At 45.3% G+C, this 17,963-nt stretch overlaps 1 protein-coding gene across 1 annotated transcript in view; it reads left to right on the forward strand.

The window, feature by feature from the left end:
- LYPLA2 (lysophospholipase 2) overlaps positions 1-17,963 on the forward strand; it is a 107,910-nt gene that overhangs the window by 37,662 nt on the left and 52,285 nt on the right. Inside the window, exons 4-6 of the mRNA XM_086955796.1 lie at positions 1,259-1,324; positions 6,219-6,266; positions 7,446-7,516. Coding sequence (XP_086811922.1) covers positions 1,259-1,324; positions 6,219-6,266; positions 7,446-7,516 — 185 coding nt within the window. The remainder of the gene's footprint in view (positions 1-1,258; positions 1,325-6,218; positions 6,267-7,445; positions 7,517-17,963) is intronic.

Raw genomic sequence — 17,963 nt, forward strand, 5'->3', positions numbered from 1 at the left:
TCAATTTGTGATTCATGGAATTTTCAGTGGCCCCTGAAGACTGAATGTAGGGTACTCGTCCTTTATGGACTGTACAAATGTTAGTCGAGTGTCTGGAATAACTACATAAGTGAAACCTCTAAAGTGAAAAAATAAATCGGGCGGTCATCAGATAGGTGCTGGGGAATAATTAACCATTATTTACAAAATGAAAAGCACCAAATGTATTAAAAAAAACCTAGATTAAGCACCTTGACAAACCAGCGCATCCCATGAACTAAAGCAAAACCATGTCCTATCCAGGAAATTTTTACAATATACAAATCTGCAAGGGCCAGGAGTGGACACCGTTGTGCCAGCAGTATGCAAAGAATGAGCACCGCTATGATGAGGGTGTCCTCAATCACATAGTAGATTGCTCCAGTAGCCCATGGCATTGGAGACACAGATTGCCATGGATGCCTATGATAGGCTAGTGGTAAGGTTCTTCAAGAAAGGAACATGGTCAGGAAGAGGTAAGCCAACACGAGGCAAATTCATGTTCTCTCTTACATAACAGAAAAACAGACACTCCACACACACCCTCTTTTGCTGTAGATTTCACTGAAGCACACCTGGGGCTGTATTACAGAAGTGCCCCCGGATTGCAACAGGTGTTCGCGCCCACTTTTTGCACCACCGTGGCACTTTGATATTACAGAAGTGGCTGCAGACGCTTACGTGGCCCTTTCTGTAATACAGATAGCACTGGTGCACATAAAGCGACAGCGGTATCACTATGCCGTGTTCCCTCATTTGCATGGGGGCGTGGCCCCAAGCAAATGCGGGAATCCCTTTGTCTCTATGCCTGCGCCTTATTATAGACACAACACAGGCAACTGAGCGCAGAGTCCAGGCTGGACTCTGCGCAAGAACTGAGATTAAAAGACTCCTGACTAATTTCTGAAAAGCCTCTGAATATTCTAATGTGTTTTGACCTGTATAAAAAAATAAGACTGATGAGACTGGTGTGCTAGTGCTTAAAGTTTAACGTTGTCTTCTTGTTCGCCTTCACCAAACTCCTCGATCTTTAAGAGGCCTTTTTAAAGGAGAGAGGAGCATCACATGGTATAACTTGGCATCAATGGGCAGGCATGAGTACTTTGTACAGCTCGTATTTTTAAGGTCTTATGCTTCTCTCTTTTCTGTCAAGTCCCTGGTCTTCTGTCCTTCACTGATTTTAGGATTTTCTATGTCAATGTTACCAGACAGTGTTGTGAATTGATCTTTTTCTCCCCAGGCATGGTTGGGCTGAAGCAATGTCTGCAATTCGACTTCCCTATGTGAAGTATATATGTCCTCATGCGTAAGTATGTCTCTGACACCAAATATAAGCTTGAGTGCTGCCCACCATTTCAATTTACTGAGACTTATCCTTTCTTAGCAACAGTTTTGTTTTTTTACATACTGCATCCACAAGTTCTTCGTCTGCTGCCTATTCATGGATACTGCACTTTTGATCAACTATATGTTGTCCTACTCACTGTAGCCAGTGGATCTGCAGCTGCTGCCCTAGCAATGATTAATTTGCGCACTGATTCTAGTTTTCTAGCAGCTGGCCTCTCTGAGATACTCTGCTCTCAGTATCTGTTAGGACAGTGAAAGACAATCCCCAGGCACAATGTGCATGATCCTATCAAAAACTATTTCAGTGTTGGTGACTGTTTTGATATGTGCAGCTAGGGGGAAGAGTCTCCCTTTCAGGTGGCAGTTGGTGATCGGGTTACATGGTTTTAATATAGTTACCAGTTGCAATGCGTCAAAGAGCATTGACGTACAAGGGAGACCACGTAGTGATAACACATTTTGCAAAAAAAAGGTTGTGCACCTCAGGAGGTACAACGTTCTCCTGAACTCTCGAGATCTCCCTCATGTTTTCACAAATTAATCTGATAATGGTGTCATCATTTATTAGTACAAGATGGAGAATTGCATGTTTGGGAATTCTACGCATATTATTTACTGCCACTATTGGCGGTTGGCATTTCCATTATTGGATTTAGCCTGAAGTTTACGTTCTTTGCTGCTTTTAAATCTGCCCTTCGTATTTTTTTTTTTGGGGGGGCTGACTGGAGTGCTGTTTTGGGGAAAGTCCGAGGTTGCTGGGGTAGTAGACCAACTTTTCTCTTTTCAAGAAAAATATAAACACCTAGCTCTTCCAATAGACCCTTTTTTCATTTTCTTTTCATGGCATGTTCTGATAAATTGGATCTTTGCCAGGACACCGGTCTCTTTTCCAGATATTATCAGCCCCTCCCATGGCAACGGTCGACTATTTAGTCGTTCGCTCTGCCTCCTTCTCGCCACCTCTCACCTGTTTGCTTATGTATCGTTCCCCACATCCTACCCCGCACTTCCTTCCTGCCATCCAGGACCTGCTGGCCACTCTGGCAGTGAATAATTCCTCCATCCTGGTGCTTGGCGATTTTAATTTTTGGCCCTCTGACCCGGCTGAGGATCTCTCATCTAAAGAATTCTCGGATTCTCTTTGCTCTTTCAATTTTGTGTCCCATGTTCACACCCTACTCAAATCCATGGCCATATTTTAGACCAGGTTTGGTCGCTCAACTGTCCTGTTTCCTCCCCTGTGGTCTCCCCATGTGTCTGGTCTGACCATTTCTTAATTTCTTTTTTCCTGCACCCCAGTCTTGTCAAGAAGCCTCCTCTTCCCAGGAACACTTGGGCCCGTAATTGGAATCATGTTGACATGACATCTCTCTGTTCCTCCCTTTCCGCCTCTTGCCCCAACCTTCAAGATCTCCCCTTTCACTCTCAAGTGGACTCTTTAAACAATTGGCTCAGCAGAGGCTGTGATCAGGTGACCCCACTCAGGCGAGTTACTGCCCGGCGCGACCATGACGCCAATAGGTGGTTCAACGCCGCACTTAAGGAGGAAAAGATGGCCCTCCGGCAAGCGGAGCGTGCCTGGCGACGTGCCTATTGCCCCATTTTCAAAACTCAATATACCACTCTTCTGAACCAATATAAGAAGTCCATTCTCTTTGCTAAGACTGAGTACTTCTCTTCTAAAATCTTGCTCGCCGAAAATCGGCCGAGAGAAATCTTCTCTATTGTGCAGGACTTGGCTTTTTCGGACAGATTTACCCTTAAACCCTCCCCATCCCAGACCCTCTTCACTTAACTATAATTTTCCCCAGAAAGTAATTGTTATCAAATCCAACATTTCCCCTCCCTCTCCCTCTTTTTCGGATCCACAGCCCTCCTCCCCCCGGTCGCACCTTGACCACTTCCCCCTCTGACTAAGGAATCATTTCTGTCCCTTCTCTCAACGGTAAAGTCAGGCTCTCCATCCGACATCTACCCTGCACATATTTTAAAACAAATCTATCTGGCCTGTCCCTTCCCCCGCTCACTTTCCCTAATAACTGCCTCGCCCATGGCATTGTCCCTCAATCTCACAAATCTGCGACTATTATTCCCATTCTAAAAAAACCCGGTGCAGACCCATCCTCACTTGCAAACTATCGTCCCATCTCTCTTCTCCCTTTCCTAGGTAAATTACTGGAACGTCACATCACCAGAACACTTAGCGTCTTTGTGGAGGAGAATGGCTGTCTAGCCTCCCACCAGGCCGGTTTTCGCCCGGCGCACTCCACGGAGTTCGTAGTCCTCTCTGTGATGGACAACCTCAGAGCGGGCATGGACACCAACCAACCCCAAGCTCTGGTTCTCCTTGACTTGTCCGCCGCCTTCGACACGGTGGATCATTCCATCCTTCTCTCCCGTGTCGAGGCGGTTGGTATCAGGGGAACCGCCTTGGTTTGGCTGGCATCCTTTCTGAGGGATCGCTCTCAGGCCGTCCACCTGGCCAACGTTTCTGCACCCTCTCAGAAGGTTCACTACGGAGTCCCGCAAGGATCTTCTTTGTCCCCTCTGCTGTTTAATTTGTACATCTCCCCTCTTATTTTGGCACTTCAACAGATGGAAGTTACGATCTACAACTACGCTGATGACCTCCAGCTTGTTTTTAATTTATCCTCCTCCCCAGATTCCACTCATAATTTTCATTCTGTTATGCTTTTCATCAGGGACTGGATGAGCTACAACCATCTGAAACTTAATTCCGACAAAACCGAGCTGGTGTTGACAGTTGGTTCCTCCAGTCCCTGGAATTCTTTGTTTTGGCCTCCCTCCCTGGGTTCTCCTCCTACCCCTTCCTTCTCGGTCAAAACTCTAGGGATAAAACTTAATGCCCACCTCACCTTGCACTCTCAGATTAGTTCAGTTGTTTCCTCGTGTTTCCTCACTCTCCGCACTATTCGAAAGGTGTCACTTTTTTTCTCCTTTTCTGCACTCAAACTTATTCTGTCTGCGATGGTGATCTCCCATTTAGACTACGGCAATGCCTTGTATACCGGTGTCCCCGCATACAACCTTCGGAGACTTCAACTGGTTCAGAACCAGGCAGCCTGTCTTGCTTACAATCTGTCCAAGTCTCATCATGTCAACCTGCTGCTCAAAGCTCTGCATTGGTTGCCTATCCGGGAACGTGCCCTGTTTAAGATGGGTTGTATCACCTTCCAGGCCAGGGCGGGGACAGCCCCCGGCTTTATTTCTTCTGAGATCAAGGCCTAATTTCCTAGCGGAGAGTTGCGCTCTTCTTCGCAATCTCTTTTGGTTGTCCCTCGTTTTAGAAGAAGGTCAGGAGGCGTCAAATTTTCTACGCTAGCACCCACTTTCTGGAATTCCCCCCACTCCTCAGGTCCTCCCCCCACTATCTGGAGTTTCGGAAAGCTTTGAAAACATTTCTCTTTGCCCAAGCCTTCCCACACTAGCAGTTCGTCCCTCCCACTGTCCTATGGTTGCATCCCTAGCGCCAAGAAACCACTTGGTAGTCGTGCGCTTTATAAATATTTGAATTTTATTTCATTTCAATTTCATTTCATTTCATTTGGGAGGCCATGCACTTTACAAATATTTTAACATAACACTTGGAGAGTTGCATCATGAGCAAGTATATGTGATAATCTTCCAAGTCTGGCGTTTCCCTTTTGTTTTTCACATGCATTACTCTGACTTTATATGTTCTCTTGGTGCTACTGAAGGACCCCATAGACTGTGGTGTTTGTTTGTTCTTTGGGTAGGGCCTTTATGCTCCTATGCAATATCTACACCTATATCCTGTAATGCTGTATTTTTAGGGAACACCATCTAGTATCCCCCCCTTATGGCTTAATGGTGCCCTCATGTGTGTGACCCTGTTTACAACTACATATTTACTCCCTTGATGGCACTATTGGCTCTCAAATTGGGTTTGGTTTTCAATGATCCTGTGTGGACTCTATTGAATTTTCTTTTGGCTTGATTTTTCCCCAGTTTAGGTCGGCATCCCTCTGCCCGTGTGTAGACTCCATGTAAATCTCGTTTGATGATTTTACCTACATTTCTTGGATGCTGAGTTCTCTTACTTCTGAGTGGGCTCCTTATAATACCCACCCTTGTGACCCCTTCTGGTGCATCAGTGACATTTCCGATTAAGATGCAGTCCATTCCTAAAGACTGTAAATATATGTGTGCATGACAATCTGCAACAACCCACACATATGTGCAGGGATAGTCACAGTACAATGCCACACGGACGTCACCCAACATGCCCATATAGGCCGTTCATTTTGAAGGAAATCTAGAATTTAGATAAAAATCTGAGTTGACGCCTTTGCATTGGATATGAATCGCTAAATAATTAGTACAAAACAACTACTGACTTGCATAATTCAGAAAGTGCTTTGAGCCTAACCGTGAATAAGAAAATGCAATGCAGTGTGTGTAGTTGCATTGCGCAAAGGTTCATTTCCCAATTAGTGTCTGTTGTAGGTAAAGGAGGTCCAGGTGTAGCCAGGTAGTAAGTTATAACAAGGAGGTTTATTAAGTCAGTTACAGATGATGAAGATGGTAAGTAAGATAGCTGATAGCCCCACCAGGAACAGCCTCCCTGCTATTCAGCCTGTACACACCAACTGGCACATCACCGCGCACCCATGCATTCCAACACATCAAAAAGCATTCCAAAATTCCTCCTGGCTGAGCAGTAGGGAAGATGTAACTAAGGGAAAGGAGAGGCAACAAGTAAGTCACAACGGTGTCCATTACTTATACACAAATCCTACGAATCAGCCCTCCTTCAATTGCTGTGAATCTACTATCCTTTCCTTATTTTGACGTAATTTCCTCTTTTATAGACCGAGAATTCCAGTGACACTCAATATGAAGATGGTGATGCCGTCCTGGTCAGTGTTGAGTCAATGTTTTATTTTCCGTTAACATGTGAAATGATTCATCGCATGCATGTGGATGGTGTTTCTGCTTTTGTAGCGATAATTGATGTACACGTGTCCACACACAAGTGCGGACACTTATCGGTCTGCTTGGAGCCATAACCAGATTTGTGACTAATATTATCCGAGGGTAATCTGTGCAGAATTTGAGGCACTCTACTACAACTCTGGCTCACCTAGTTCTCTGTATGACCCTTCAATGGTTGTGGCTCTCCACTCACTGCCTTGTTAGCCAGGCCTGTTATTCTTGTTGCTGGTGTTTGTGATTCTGCCATCCTAATCCTGGTGCCATTTACTGTGGTGGCAGGTTACAGTCTCTGTTCACCCATCTCCTCATTAACACTTGGTTGGAGCCAGGCATACAACTTAGTCTTCCACACTAAATATGACAGACTGAAGACTTGACCTTAGGGCTTCTATCTAAGCTATTGTGTGAAGAAAATATCTGTGAAAAAACAGGCCCTTGTGTTAAGCAGAGACTGCCGAAAAATATTCTATTTAATTTTAGGTTTTTTTGTTGCACTTGCTTTGTGTTTATGACTACAGTGATTCCTAATACTCCTGTTTCACTTTGTGACCGCTTAAGTGAACCTTCGTTACCATGGATACCCTAACCATCCACTATTTGCCTTCCCTCAACCCTATAAATGATATCTGCTCTTCTTGCGGGTGTTGAAAGGCAAATGCTCAACCAAAGTAGTACGTCTTGCACCATGTCCAGAAGTGCCAGACACTACCTATCCCCAGACTCTGGTGTATTTGGTCTCTGATGTCCAGTCATATTGTCTAAGACAGAAGGATGGACCACAGAAGAAAGGAGGTATCAAAGATGTAAAGGACTTCTCTGCTCACACTTGGCTTTACTACTGTCTGTTTTTCCCCGCATTTGGTTGGTGAGGCTAGAATGTTCTTCAGTTTTAATTAAATGTTTTTCAAATCAATTTGGAGCCGGTTGATGGAAAAGTTTCTTTGTCTTTTTTGTTGTTGTAGGGAATAGTATTTATCTGCAGAGTTTTTCGAACATACAGATGATTGTTACTCCCCTTCAGTGTTGCACCATGTCTTGAATTTGCATGGAAATTGTGTTAGAATTTTTCTGAATCGGAGTGTTTCTTTTCATATTTCTGCCAGGTTTGACCTGATGGGCTTGAGTCCCGATGCCCCTGAAGATGAGGCTGGAATAAAAAAAGCATCCGAAAGCAGTAAGAAACATTAATTCACAAAGCCTGCAAGTCTGTCTTACATTGTATCAATGAGCTCAAAAGAAATTCATGTATTTAACACAGAGTTGGCAAAGGCTGGAGACATTATTGCATGCATGTGAAATTGTAGAGTATAAAATGACGGTAGGAACTATATTATCCTTAGTATTGGCAATAGTTAATGGAAAGTCAAAGGCCTAGTGTAACTATCATTAATCTGCCGAAGCCCAGTATGACTTAGTGCTGCTCACAACAAACAGCTAAAAGTGTCTGTTGCCACACACTAAAAATCATGCCACCCCTCTCAGGCCCCTCTTACAGCAGTCTTTTTACAAATTATTGTTGGGTACATTAGTCAAAATATTTCAGTTAAACTGATACTACAGCTAATGATTTGAGAATCAGTAGTAGTGTTCTGGGGGTCGCACCTCAAAAAATGTACAGGTGGACTGAGCAACCAAATGTATGGTAAAAACCTCTGTGTATATCCGACAGTTAGCAAGATTGTACTGGTGCCACTAAGGGTAAGGTGTACCTACTACATGGGGTGCACAAAATCACAGGGACCAAAACCAGTCTCTGTGAGATACGTTACAGCATTATTATACCCCGGCACACTAAGCGTTAAATATATAACAGTGTATAACCTTGATAAGTTAGTGGCATACAACTCAAGATTAAATTTATTAAAGGCATACAACAGAGATGAGTTTGTTCAAAGGTTCCTTTTCTTTTAATTTATGCAAGTATTCCCATTGTGCATATAACAATTTCTGTCAGGACTGTGTTTACCCCTATTTTGAAACAATTATAAATACAGCGATATTGACAGAAATCGTTGCACTACAAGGTCCTGATCAGTATGCACGAAAAACAGGCGACACGTGTTTTGTCACATACAGTAACTTCCTCAAGGCTCTCAGAAAATGTTTAAATAGTCGTAGTGATAACCAACCAAATCCCTTCATATACTAATACAGGACTTGTTTGTGGCATCCAAAACCAACAGTGTTTTGTATAAGGTGCCCATAGGATTTTCAGTTGTTGGACAGGAAAAATCCAGGAATTTACGTTCAAATGCAGCTACCAATAGACTTGCTACGATAAATCAAATCACGATGCACCGTCCAATTGTATCCTTATTTTTTTCTTCAGTGATATTAGAATGCATCCAGATACATTGTCAATGATATGGTAATCCAAAAAGAGCAATCATCCGGCGCATGATTAAGTACCAGGGAATCCGTATATCCCCGCCCCCCAATATTTTCACGAAATCGCAACTATGTATCCAAGCCGGACTGGGCTGTAATGGGCCCCTTAAATGTAAGTCCGCCGTTCCTAGCCGTGTGCTCTATATCCCGTAGTCGGCAAAAGAAGTCACTGGCTGTAACGAAACAGGTGTCTCTGTTTTTCGTGCATACTGATCAGTTTCAGTATGCACGAAATGAGGCTCAGTGCCGGGGTATAATAATGCTAATGCGTAGGATGGTTAGCATAGCGGTTTGGTGCATGGAGCAGTCACAGACATGGTAGTGTGCTGACCCCCATCGCAGCCATCATCCCTATGATGGCTGCGATTCCCAATGGGTCACAAATTGCGACCTCCCTCATAAATGTTCCTGAGGTATGTTGATTTGCGACCCACTAGCAATCGCTAAATGAAACCCAATGAGTTTTACATTAGGAATAGCAATTTCATAATTTCGATTAGCAGGAAATCGCAATTAGTTAGTTGCTATTCCTAATATTGATATATCTGGCCCCTTGTTAACACTCTAGAATCGGACGATAGGGATGTAATTTCTTGGCACACGTTTTTTGGTAGAGGCTGCAGAGCTGTTATTGCTTTTATATTATTATCCAGAAGTTTGGTGGATCAGCTTAATGGAAGAGAGGTACTAGAGAAAAACGTGGGTGATCATAACCCTCTGACCATTATTTTAATGATTCCAGACGCTCATTTGCACCAAACTGCTAAGGAGAATTTGCATCTAAAAGACCAAAGACAAAAGGCTCAGGTTAGTTTGGAGACTACCTCATCTAGTTTTTTTGTAGGATAAGTTTGAAATAGTATGGACCATTTCAACACATCTAGCCTTTGATGACAATATTGTTATGCGTTTACAGATTTTAATCAGTTGATTAAAAGATCTGTCTCTAACCCAACACAACAATCAAATAAAAAAGGAACCACCCTGCCACTGATAGCTGGCAGCGTAATATCTCACTATTGTCTGGGACAAATGTTCCCAAAATGACCAAGCCACAAATATACGATATAATATAAATGAACTAATGCATACATGTATAAATATTTAATACAAAATTCTCCAAATACATTAGAAATTCCATAAGTAAACCCTTTCAATAAAAACAAAATAACCAGAACTAATACTCAATAGATAACCTGTATATCAAATCACTCAAACCATACAAACCATCACCTGCCACACAATGTACTATATCTTCTTTGATATCCACACTACACATACAAAAACAGAGTTAGAAAAAACAGAAGCAAGAGACAATACATCAGGATATTAAAGAGCAGATTAATATTTCATATGTTTTTTAATATTAGCTGGTCTCACTGTTATTACATATATTCATATAGAACTAATCAAGCTAATCCATGTACCTGGAACAATCACTGCTTAATCAAATATTGTGTAATTTAACATAAGCTGCTCAATCAGAGGTTGGCATCCTGGTGCTCATGTGGTAACCTGCACTGACGCACGTTTCGATGACCACCCAAAAATGTATTACACCTTCATCAGTGCACTTGTGCAAGCTGTTCCAAACTTCACAGTGGAATGGAGCACGGGGGACAAAAAGGAGGCAATCTCGCATATCTGTCCAGCAAGTATAGAGGAAAGACCGTAGCTGTTAGTGGGATAAACACTAGCCCATGGGTACACCTACATGAAGGTGCCCAAATCTCAGGATAGAATGCTGTGTTCCTGAACCAATAAGGATAAATATATTTTCCAGTGATTGTGTTGCTATAGACACTAGTCTTGACAATAAAGATAATTCAGGGTTAAAGAAGAACATTACAGGGGAATAACCTTACAGACGTCCTGATAAAACGTGCCACGTTTGGCCAATGCTGCATCCGGGGTTAGGCCATCTCTAAACCAATGCATGCTTCAGATGCAAGTTCCTCTAGACAGTAAGACTCCGTCTGTTCTGTAGGGAACAGACTTCTTCATGTAGCTCTTTCCAAGAAGTCCAGGGATTAAGGTGGATGTAGCATTATATCGAGCCATTTAAATTTAAGGCAAGCTGAGATAAAAAAAAAAAGTATGGTAATCGGTAATGGCTGATACCATACATATTCTAAATTATTTTGGCACACTGTAATCTTTATTAAGTCGAATAACACATCTTTAGTGTGGGAACCCATGTTTCTGCTGATTGTTGGGTGATGCGCTTCCAAAGCATGTACTTCTTAGGAGACTAATCGCACGAGTGTTGGCTCTAAAGTTGAAGCTATTGAAATATAATTTAATCATCAGGATGTTGTTCTTGCGTTGATGTTAAGCCCGCCTGGCTTGCTTCCTGGTACAGATGGTGAACCTATGGAACTATTTAAGTTAAATATCCCTTTCTGGGCTCATAGTTTACTAAAGTGTTGAACAGTATCAGTAAACCAGCCTGCCACTGATAGCTGAAAGCGGATTATCTCACTGTTGTCTGGGACAAATGTTCCCAAAATTACATACTTTTGAGAGGATTAACATTTAAGTTGCTACAGCATATCCAGTGGTCAAGAAGTGGTAAAAAAGAACCTATAATGCCTGTCTATACTTGCTTTTTAAAGAGTTACAATCATACAAAATGAATCTGCTTAAACAGTGTCACCATAAAAGTGTTAAAATAAGTCAGAACAAGTTAGAGAATTCTCAAACATGAGTAATGACACCAGAGAAGGAGGGATATGTGGGAAGAGGGTGTTGTGAATATTTGTAATCTGTTGAGGGTGGTTTTAATCCTGCCCAGGGCTGTTGAAAGGTGTAAGGGTATGAAACTTTGCCAAAAGATTCAATGTCTATGACAGTGGTATTGAAGACTGCAGATGTTATTGTTACTTATCATTAGGTCTCGGCTAGCGTAGGCTGCGCATGCGCAGTCTCGCTAACGAGATCTTCTGTCTTGGAGTAGCGAGGTTAAGCCACGCCCCTCTTCTCCATTCGTTGGCCTCCTAAACGGCGGCCAGCCATTAGAGAAGTGGTCCAAGTGATGTTATTCTTTGTATCTAAGCCCCGTCCTTTTCGGATTGGGTGGCGTGTTTTTTTAATTTCTTTCTCGGCTGTAAATAACAGTCAAAAACACGCCCCCCAGTCTGAAAAGGACGGGAATTAGATAGAAAGAAGAACCATTTGTCTGTAAGCCCCGTCCTTTTCAGACTGGGGGGGGTGTTTTTGACTGTTTACAGCCTAGAAAGAAAGTCAAAAACACGCCCCCCAATCGCAAAAGGACGTGTCTTAGATACAAATGGTGAGCGCTTGTTCGAAGTGATAGTCGTGCGGAGTTAAGAAAGCACACCCCAGCTGGATTTTATCTAGATAGAAGTTAGCAGCACACCAAGAATGAACGCTAGGCAACAAACTGCTTGTATCGCTACATATGACGTTTACCTGCTTTCCTAACTTTGAAGAAGCCGAACCGGTCACCCATCCCTGCCCCTTCCGCAGGCTACATTTTAAAAGTATTTTCGCGACTCTCACCATTCCCTCACCTAAAATGCATAAGGAGGGAGCATGAACGAGTCTCACTGTCCCTTCACAGAGCCCCACACTGCTCAGGTCATGGCTCCTAGTACGGCCGCACGCCTCCCACTGAGGCAACTAATCGGGGGGGCGTTGACTTCACACCTGCAGACAATACTAATTCGGAAAGAGGCCCCAGCAGGAGACGCTGCCGAAGAAAAGGAAGTGTCACACACAGGCGTGCTTGTAGGGCAAGTGCTAGGCTGCATACTCAGTCCGGATGAATGACCCTGACGAGTCATGTCAGCCCAATGGCTGTTGCGCGCTGCCTTACAGGGGAGAGGAACATTCTAGGTGCGTGGGGGTCTTTTATCCATCAAAAGGAGAATATCCATCCACTGGAAGAGATGTCGGAAAGTAGAGATAGTCCACTTAGAGAAAGACGAATCACAGGCAGAAAGCCCCTCACTCACCTTCACACCGAGAGACAGTAAACCACTTATCAAATGACCCCGGTGAAAACACACGCCGACAGAGAAAAGAAAACCCTCTTCAACGCCCATGAAGTCCAGGATAAGCACAAACTCATACCATCGACAGTTTAAGGCACACAAGCACTCACTAACGTCCACCCCAAGAGAAAGAAAATGCTTCGCCCCCTTTCGCCTCAGGAGAAAGAGGCAGGGCAACCGTCCTCACTGGGGCAAAAGACCCACTGCCCACGGGAAGCCCAGCTCTCAGGCACGGGACAACCTAGGTGGGATAGCGCTCTGGGGCAAAGCCTCCTCCGACTACCCCACTCTAGCGCCTGGTCCTTAAAGTGTCTCCAGCCCCCACCATTGTTAGAAAACTGGGAGACTCCCTGCGTCTCTTGGAAGCCTGTCGTCGCCCTCTGGGGCCCCTCTTCTGACAGACTCAGATGTTTCCCTGGGATGTCGATGTGCAAGGAAAGCCTATAGAATCTGCTTGAGAAAACCGATATTGACAAAGGTAATAACATGGTCTAATGTAAGGAAAACTCGACGCTGCTATCCCTTTATGGAGGTCTGGTGAGTACTAGTATTCTCCGAAAACGAATAGTCGCTTTTTTATTTAAATGATTGCCGCAGGAGTGGATCACCTTTGCATTCTGGCACCTGTAGTTTTGATGTCGCCCCTTCATAAGGAGAAACTACCAGCAGCAAAATGCATCGGGACTTCATAGGAACCCAATATTCGACGAGTGACGGTGTGAGTTCTCCCTGGGTGTAAGAGCATTTCAACAATTCAGCTGTCAAGGGGGCGTTTTGACCTCTGGGCCTCCTGTGAACCACTGGAATATGGGAAGTGTAGACAAAAAATGTGAACTGTGTTTCTAAAACGCTCTACGACCACAGCACCCACCTGCGTCCCTCACTCCCCACCCCGAGGAGTTGTGGAGAGCCCCACAGTCTGAGAAGGGCGGTCCGGGAGACAACTCACCGTGGAGATGGGGCTCTGCTCGGCGGTCCTGCCTCAGGAACGGAGGGCCCCAGCACTCCTCGGCCATGCGGTCTCCTCACCAGGATGGGGTCTCTAGTTAAGGACTGTCCGGGCCCGCCAGCGGTCTGAGCATTCTGCCGCTCAAGGTGAAATTCATGTACGAAGACCCTCACGACTAAGGGCAGTGTCGGGTGCGTCTGGTCACAGTGCTTCCACCCTTTGGCCTCTTCAGTATTAACACACTGCAACCCCTCCGAGCTCCACTGGAAGGTGTGTGTGTGTGTGGGGGGTGTAGCTGAAAGTCATTGTGTCCAATCTCCGAAGGGTTCTTCCCTCTCAGCGCCCCCTGTGGTGCCTTGATAAGTGTCCGACCCTGTGGAGTAATCTCTCTCTGCCCCAAGGCCCATCATCTCATGGCAATTGTTCACTTTCAGGTGATCACAACGTAAGCGGCTCTCAATCTACAAAGACTGACTCCAAGGGCGCCCATACAGAAGTTGGGGGTAGGTGGCTCATTACCGGCTTTTATCAAGTTGAAAATAACCTTCAAAGCGGCGGCGACACCTCTTCCGTGCGGTGTGATGGGAGGCATTCGGGACAGTTTTGTTCGGGCCACCTATATTACAATTATAAAAAATGTTGTATCTCTTTCATCGTCCTCCCCTGCCGATATTCATACCAGGCCTTGTAAGGTTATCCCGCCCACGATATGTCTTTCCACACACCTCCGAGCAATTAGGTGTGATATAAGCATGGATTTCTCGCTTCTCGGACCTCACGCACAGTGCGCGTGCCGAATCCTGATGTTCGGTCAAGGCTTGACTGGCCTATGGGTCAAACTGGCAGTGCCCGACGGGCCGGTCTCGCTGAACAGTTTGTAGAACTATTTTATGACCACCCGGGCCGGGTTTAACTGTTGATTTTCCTGATATTGCTACATTGTGTGCTGTTAAAACGCATGCACACAGCCCTCCATATCTTGCAAAATACTGATACAGCATGTCTTTAGTAAGTTCAGAACTTGGCGGTTTTCCAAATGTGGACCACTTTTTTTTAGGTCTCGGCCTGCATAGGCTGCGCTTGCGAGATCTTAGGTCTCTAGTACGGGGCTTAAACAAGCCAGCTCTTCTCCATTGGCTGGCTTCCTAAACGGTGGCCAGCCATTGGAGAAGAGCTTTGCCTGTCACTCTAAGCCCCGTCCGTTTGGGATTGAGGGGCGTGTTTTTTCCTGTCCTTTCTCTCCGTGACGTCTTCAGGACCCCCCTCCCCCCCCCCGCCCCCCATCACGCTACCTGCACGCCCAAGTCAGCTCTACATTGGTGTTCCTTATTAACCAATCAGAGGGCCGACTGGCGCGTGCAGGCAGCGTGAGAAGACCACAGATAACAGGTCGTAAATGCCCCCAACCAAATAAATGTGAAAAGGGGAGGTGTGGCGCGTGAGCAGTTTAATTCGTGACCAAACCGTGTGTGTTCCTGTATTTGTCCGACTGGCTGAGGCTCGAAATACGAACCCTGCTGTTTGCTGGAGTGCTGCAAGACTGCGCAACAAACACGGGGGTGGGAGGGCACAACGTGCCCCGGCAGCGCTCTCCCACTCACACGTCTAAGGGTGACGGTGTCTGCCCTGACAGCACCCACAGGCTTTGGGCTGCTTCCTACAGAACCATGCGCGCCCTGATGGCACAGCACACAGTAAATATATACATCCTTTGTCCCAGCAACGTTTCAAACGATAACAAATAACCCTTGCACAATATAAAGCACTGCGCCCTTTGTGCGCCGTCTTATTGAGCGGACCGGAGCGCGAGCTTATTTGTTTGGCCATTTAAAAGCTACAATGAGCACCCACCAGTGCACTGCAGCATTTTTGCAGAGAGCGGATCTAAGCAACGGAGCCGTATCTATTTTCCGAAATGTGCAAAGTACATCTCTGTATTTGAAAAACATGTTCACAACCTCCTTACATCAGCCTCAATGACTACTGTTACTTTGTGTCTGTAACAAGATGCTCTTGAATTGTTACTTTCTGCCTATCAAACTATTGAAATATGTGTGCCCCACTGAATTCTAAGCCATTGCATCAAAATCTCAGTGAGTTAAAAGACCAATACATGTCATTTTACACCCAGCATGGCTGCACCTATAAATTGTTTCACATTCGAATCCCACCATTGCATCAAAGCAAACAACTCAAATTCAAAATGGTAATATTTATCCTGAACACCTTAAAAATCTGCACTTTTACATTTAAAATTACAAACTCGAAGAATAATCAAAACATTACATAGGCCATAGTAATACCAGACAATGGCATAACTGTTCCCGAAATACATGCTCCGTTTTCGTTTACATTTGATAAAGCATTTTTGTCCCGGTTCCTGTATTCTGTACTACTGTTCCCTTGGGCTCCTTCTGCCACACTAGTCCCAGTCACGCAGCCAGGGCTGAGGAACCGACAGCATGTCCTGCTGGAAGTCATCCGCGGGGGACACCCCGGGCCTTAGAGTACACTTGGAAAGAGATCTCAACTTCCGATCGGATGCTCTCCTTGGTCAGTGTCTGTCCTGTTGGCTGCCTCAGCATCTGTATTTCCTAATGTTTGGAGCTCCTCCTCGCCAGGAGTAAGGGAGTGTAGGGCACAGAGGTAAGTACAACTTAATGCAGTGCAAAGCCCCTTGTTTTCTGGATCTGCAGCGACTTTCTCTCCAGTGACCCACCTGCTACCCCCCACTCCCTTTATGTCTATGTAACTGGTGGAGCAGAGGAAACTGACTCCAAGGGGCGCTGGAGGGCCTGGCGGGAGGGGAGAGCACAGGTGCCCCTGGACATCCCAAAGTGTAGTTTATGGTATCTTCGGAAAACGTTCCCAATTCTCTGTGCCCCCTTCCCAATATCAGAAGGGGATCCCATAAATAGGTAGGAAGTGGGGAAGTATGATAAACCAGAGTGCCAGAAGCCATTTGTACTACTTTCATGAAATGTAATTCTGTGTTTCTGTAATGTTGTGTTGCGTATATATTTAATATTGTGTGTGTGATTGTGTGTGTGTGTGTGTGTGTGGCTCTGTGTGTGTGTGTGGCTCTGTGTGTGTGTGTGGCTCTGTGTGTGTGTGTGGCTCTGTGTGTGTGTGTGGCTCTGTGTGTGTGTGTGGCTCTGTGTGTGTGTGGCTCTATGTGTGTGTGGCTGTGTGTGTGTGTGTGTGGCTCTGCGTGTGTGTGTGGCTCTGCGTGTGTGTGTGGCTCTGTGTGTGTGTGTGTGTGGCTCTGTGTGTGTGTGTGTGGCTCTGTGTGTGTGGCTCTGTGTGTGTGGCTCTGTGTGTGTGGCTCTGTGTGTGTGTGTGTGTGGCTCTGTGTGTGTGTGTGTGGCTCTGTGTGTGTGTGTGTGGCTCTGTGTGTGTGTGCGGCTCTGTGTGTGTGTGCGGCTCTGTGTGTGTGTGCGGCTGTGTGTGTGTGCGGCTCTGTGTCTGTGTGTGTGTGTGTGTGTGTGTGTGTGTGTGTGTGGCTCTGTGTGTGTGTGTGCGGCTCTGTGTGTGTGTGTGCGGCTCTGTGTGTGTGTGTGCGGCTCTGTGTGTGTGGCTCTGCTTTTTTTCCCCAGAAGCAAGTTTCTTTCGAAATGCAATAGATATACATTATTTGTATAGCATTGTGTCGGGAAGTGACAGATGGGTTTTCCTGTTTGGTGTGTGTGTGTGGCTCTCTGTGTGTGTGGCTCTCTGTGTGTGTGGCTCTCTGTGTGTGTGTGTGTGTGGCTCTGTGTGCGTGTGTGTGACTCTGTGTGCGTGTGGGTGACTCTGTGTGCGTGTGTGTGGCTCTGTGTGGCTCTCTGTGTGTGGCTCTGTGTGTGCGTGTGTGTGACTCTGTGTGCGTGTGGGTGACTCTGTGTGCGTGGCTCTCTGTGTGTGGCTCTCTGTGTGTGGCTGTGTGTGTGGCTGTGGCTCTGTCTGTGTGTGGGTGCAAATGCAATAAGTCTCGCATTTGCGAGAGATTAAGCTATTGGCATTGTAAATGACAATGCCATTTATTTATATGTTTTAAAAACAAAAATAGTGTCATTAGCAATGCCAATAGCTCTAACTTTAACAAAGACGAGACCATTGCATAGTAAATTCTTGTTTTTAGTTCACAACCTGATCTACCATGGTATGGCATTGCAGCAGACTCAGTAATCCAGGGATAGCTTTATGCATTTTTCTGAGGTTTCATCACAGACTGAAATCTGAGTTGATTTGTAGAGTTGAGAATCGAAGTTCTGTGCTTCTGTCTGGTG

The sequence above is a fragment of the Lissotriton vulgaris genome, chromosome 2_1 (genome assembly GCF_964263255.1).
Source record: "Lissotriton vulgaris chromosome 2_1, aLisVul1.2, whole genome shotgun sequence".
Classification (NCBI taxonomy): domain Eukaryota; kingdom Metazoa; phylum Chordata; class Amphibia; order Caudata; family Salamandridae; genus Lissotriton; species Lissotriton vulgaris.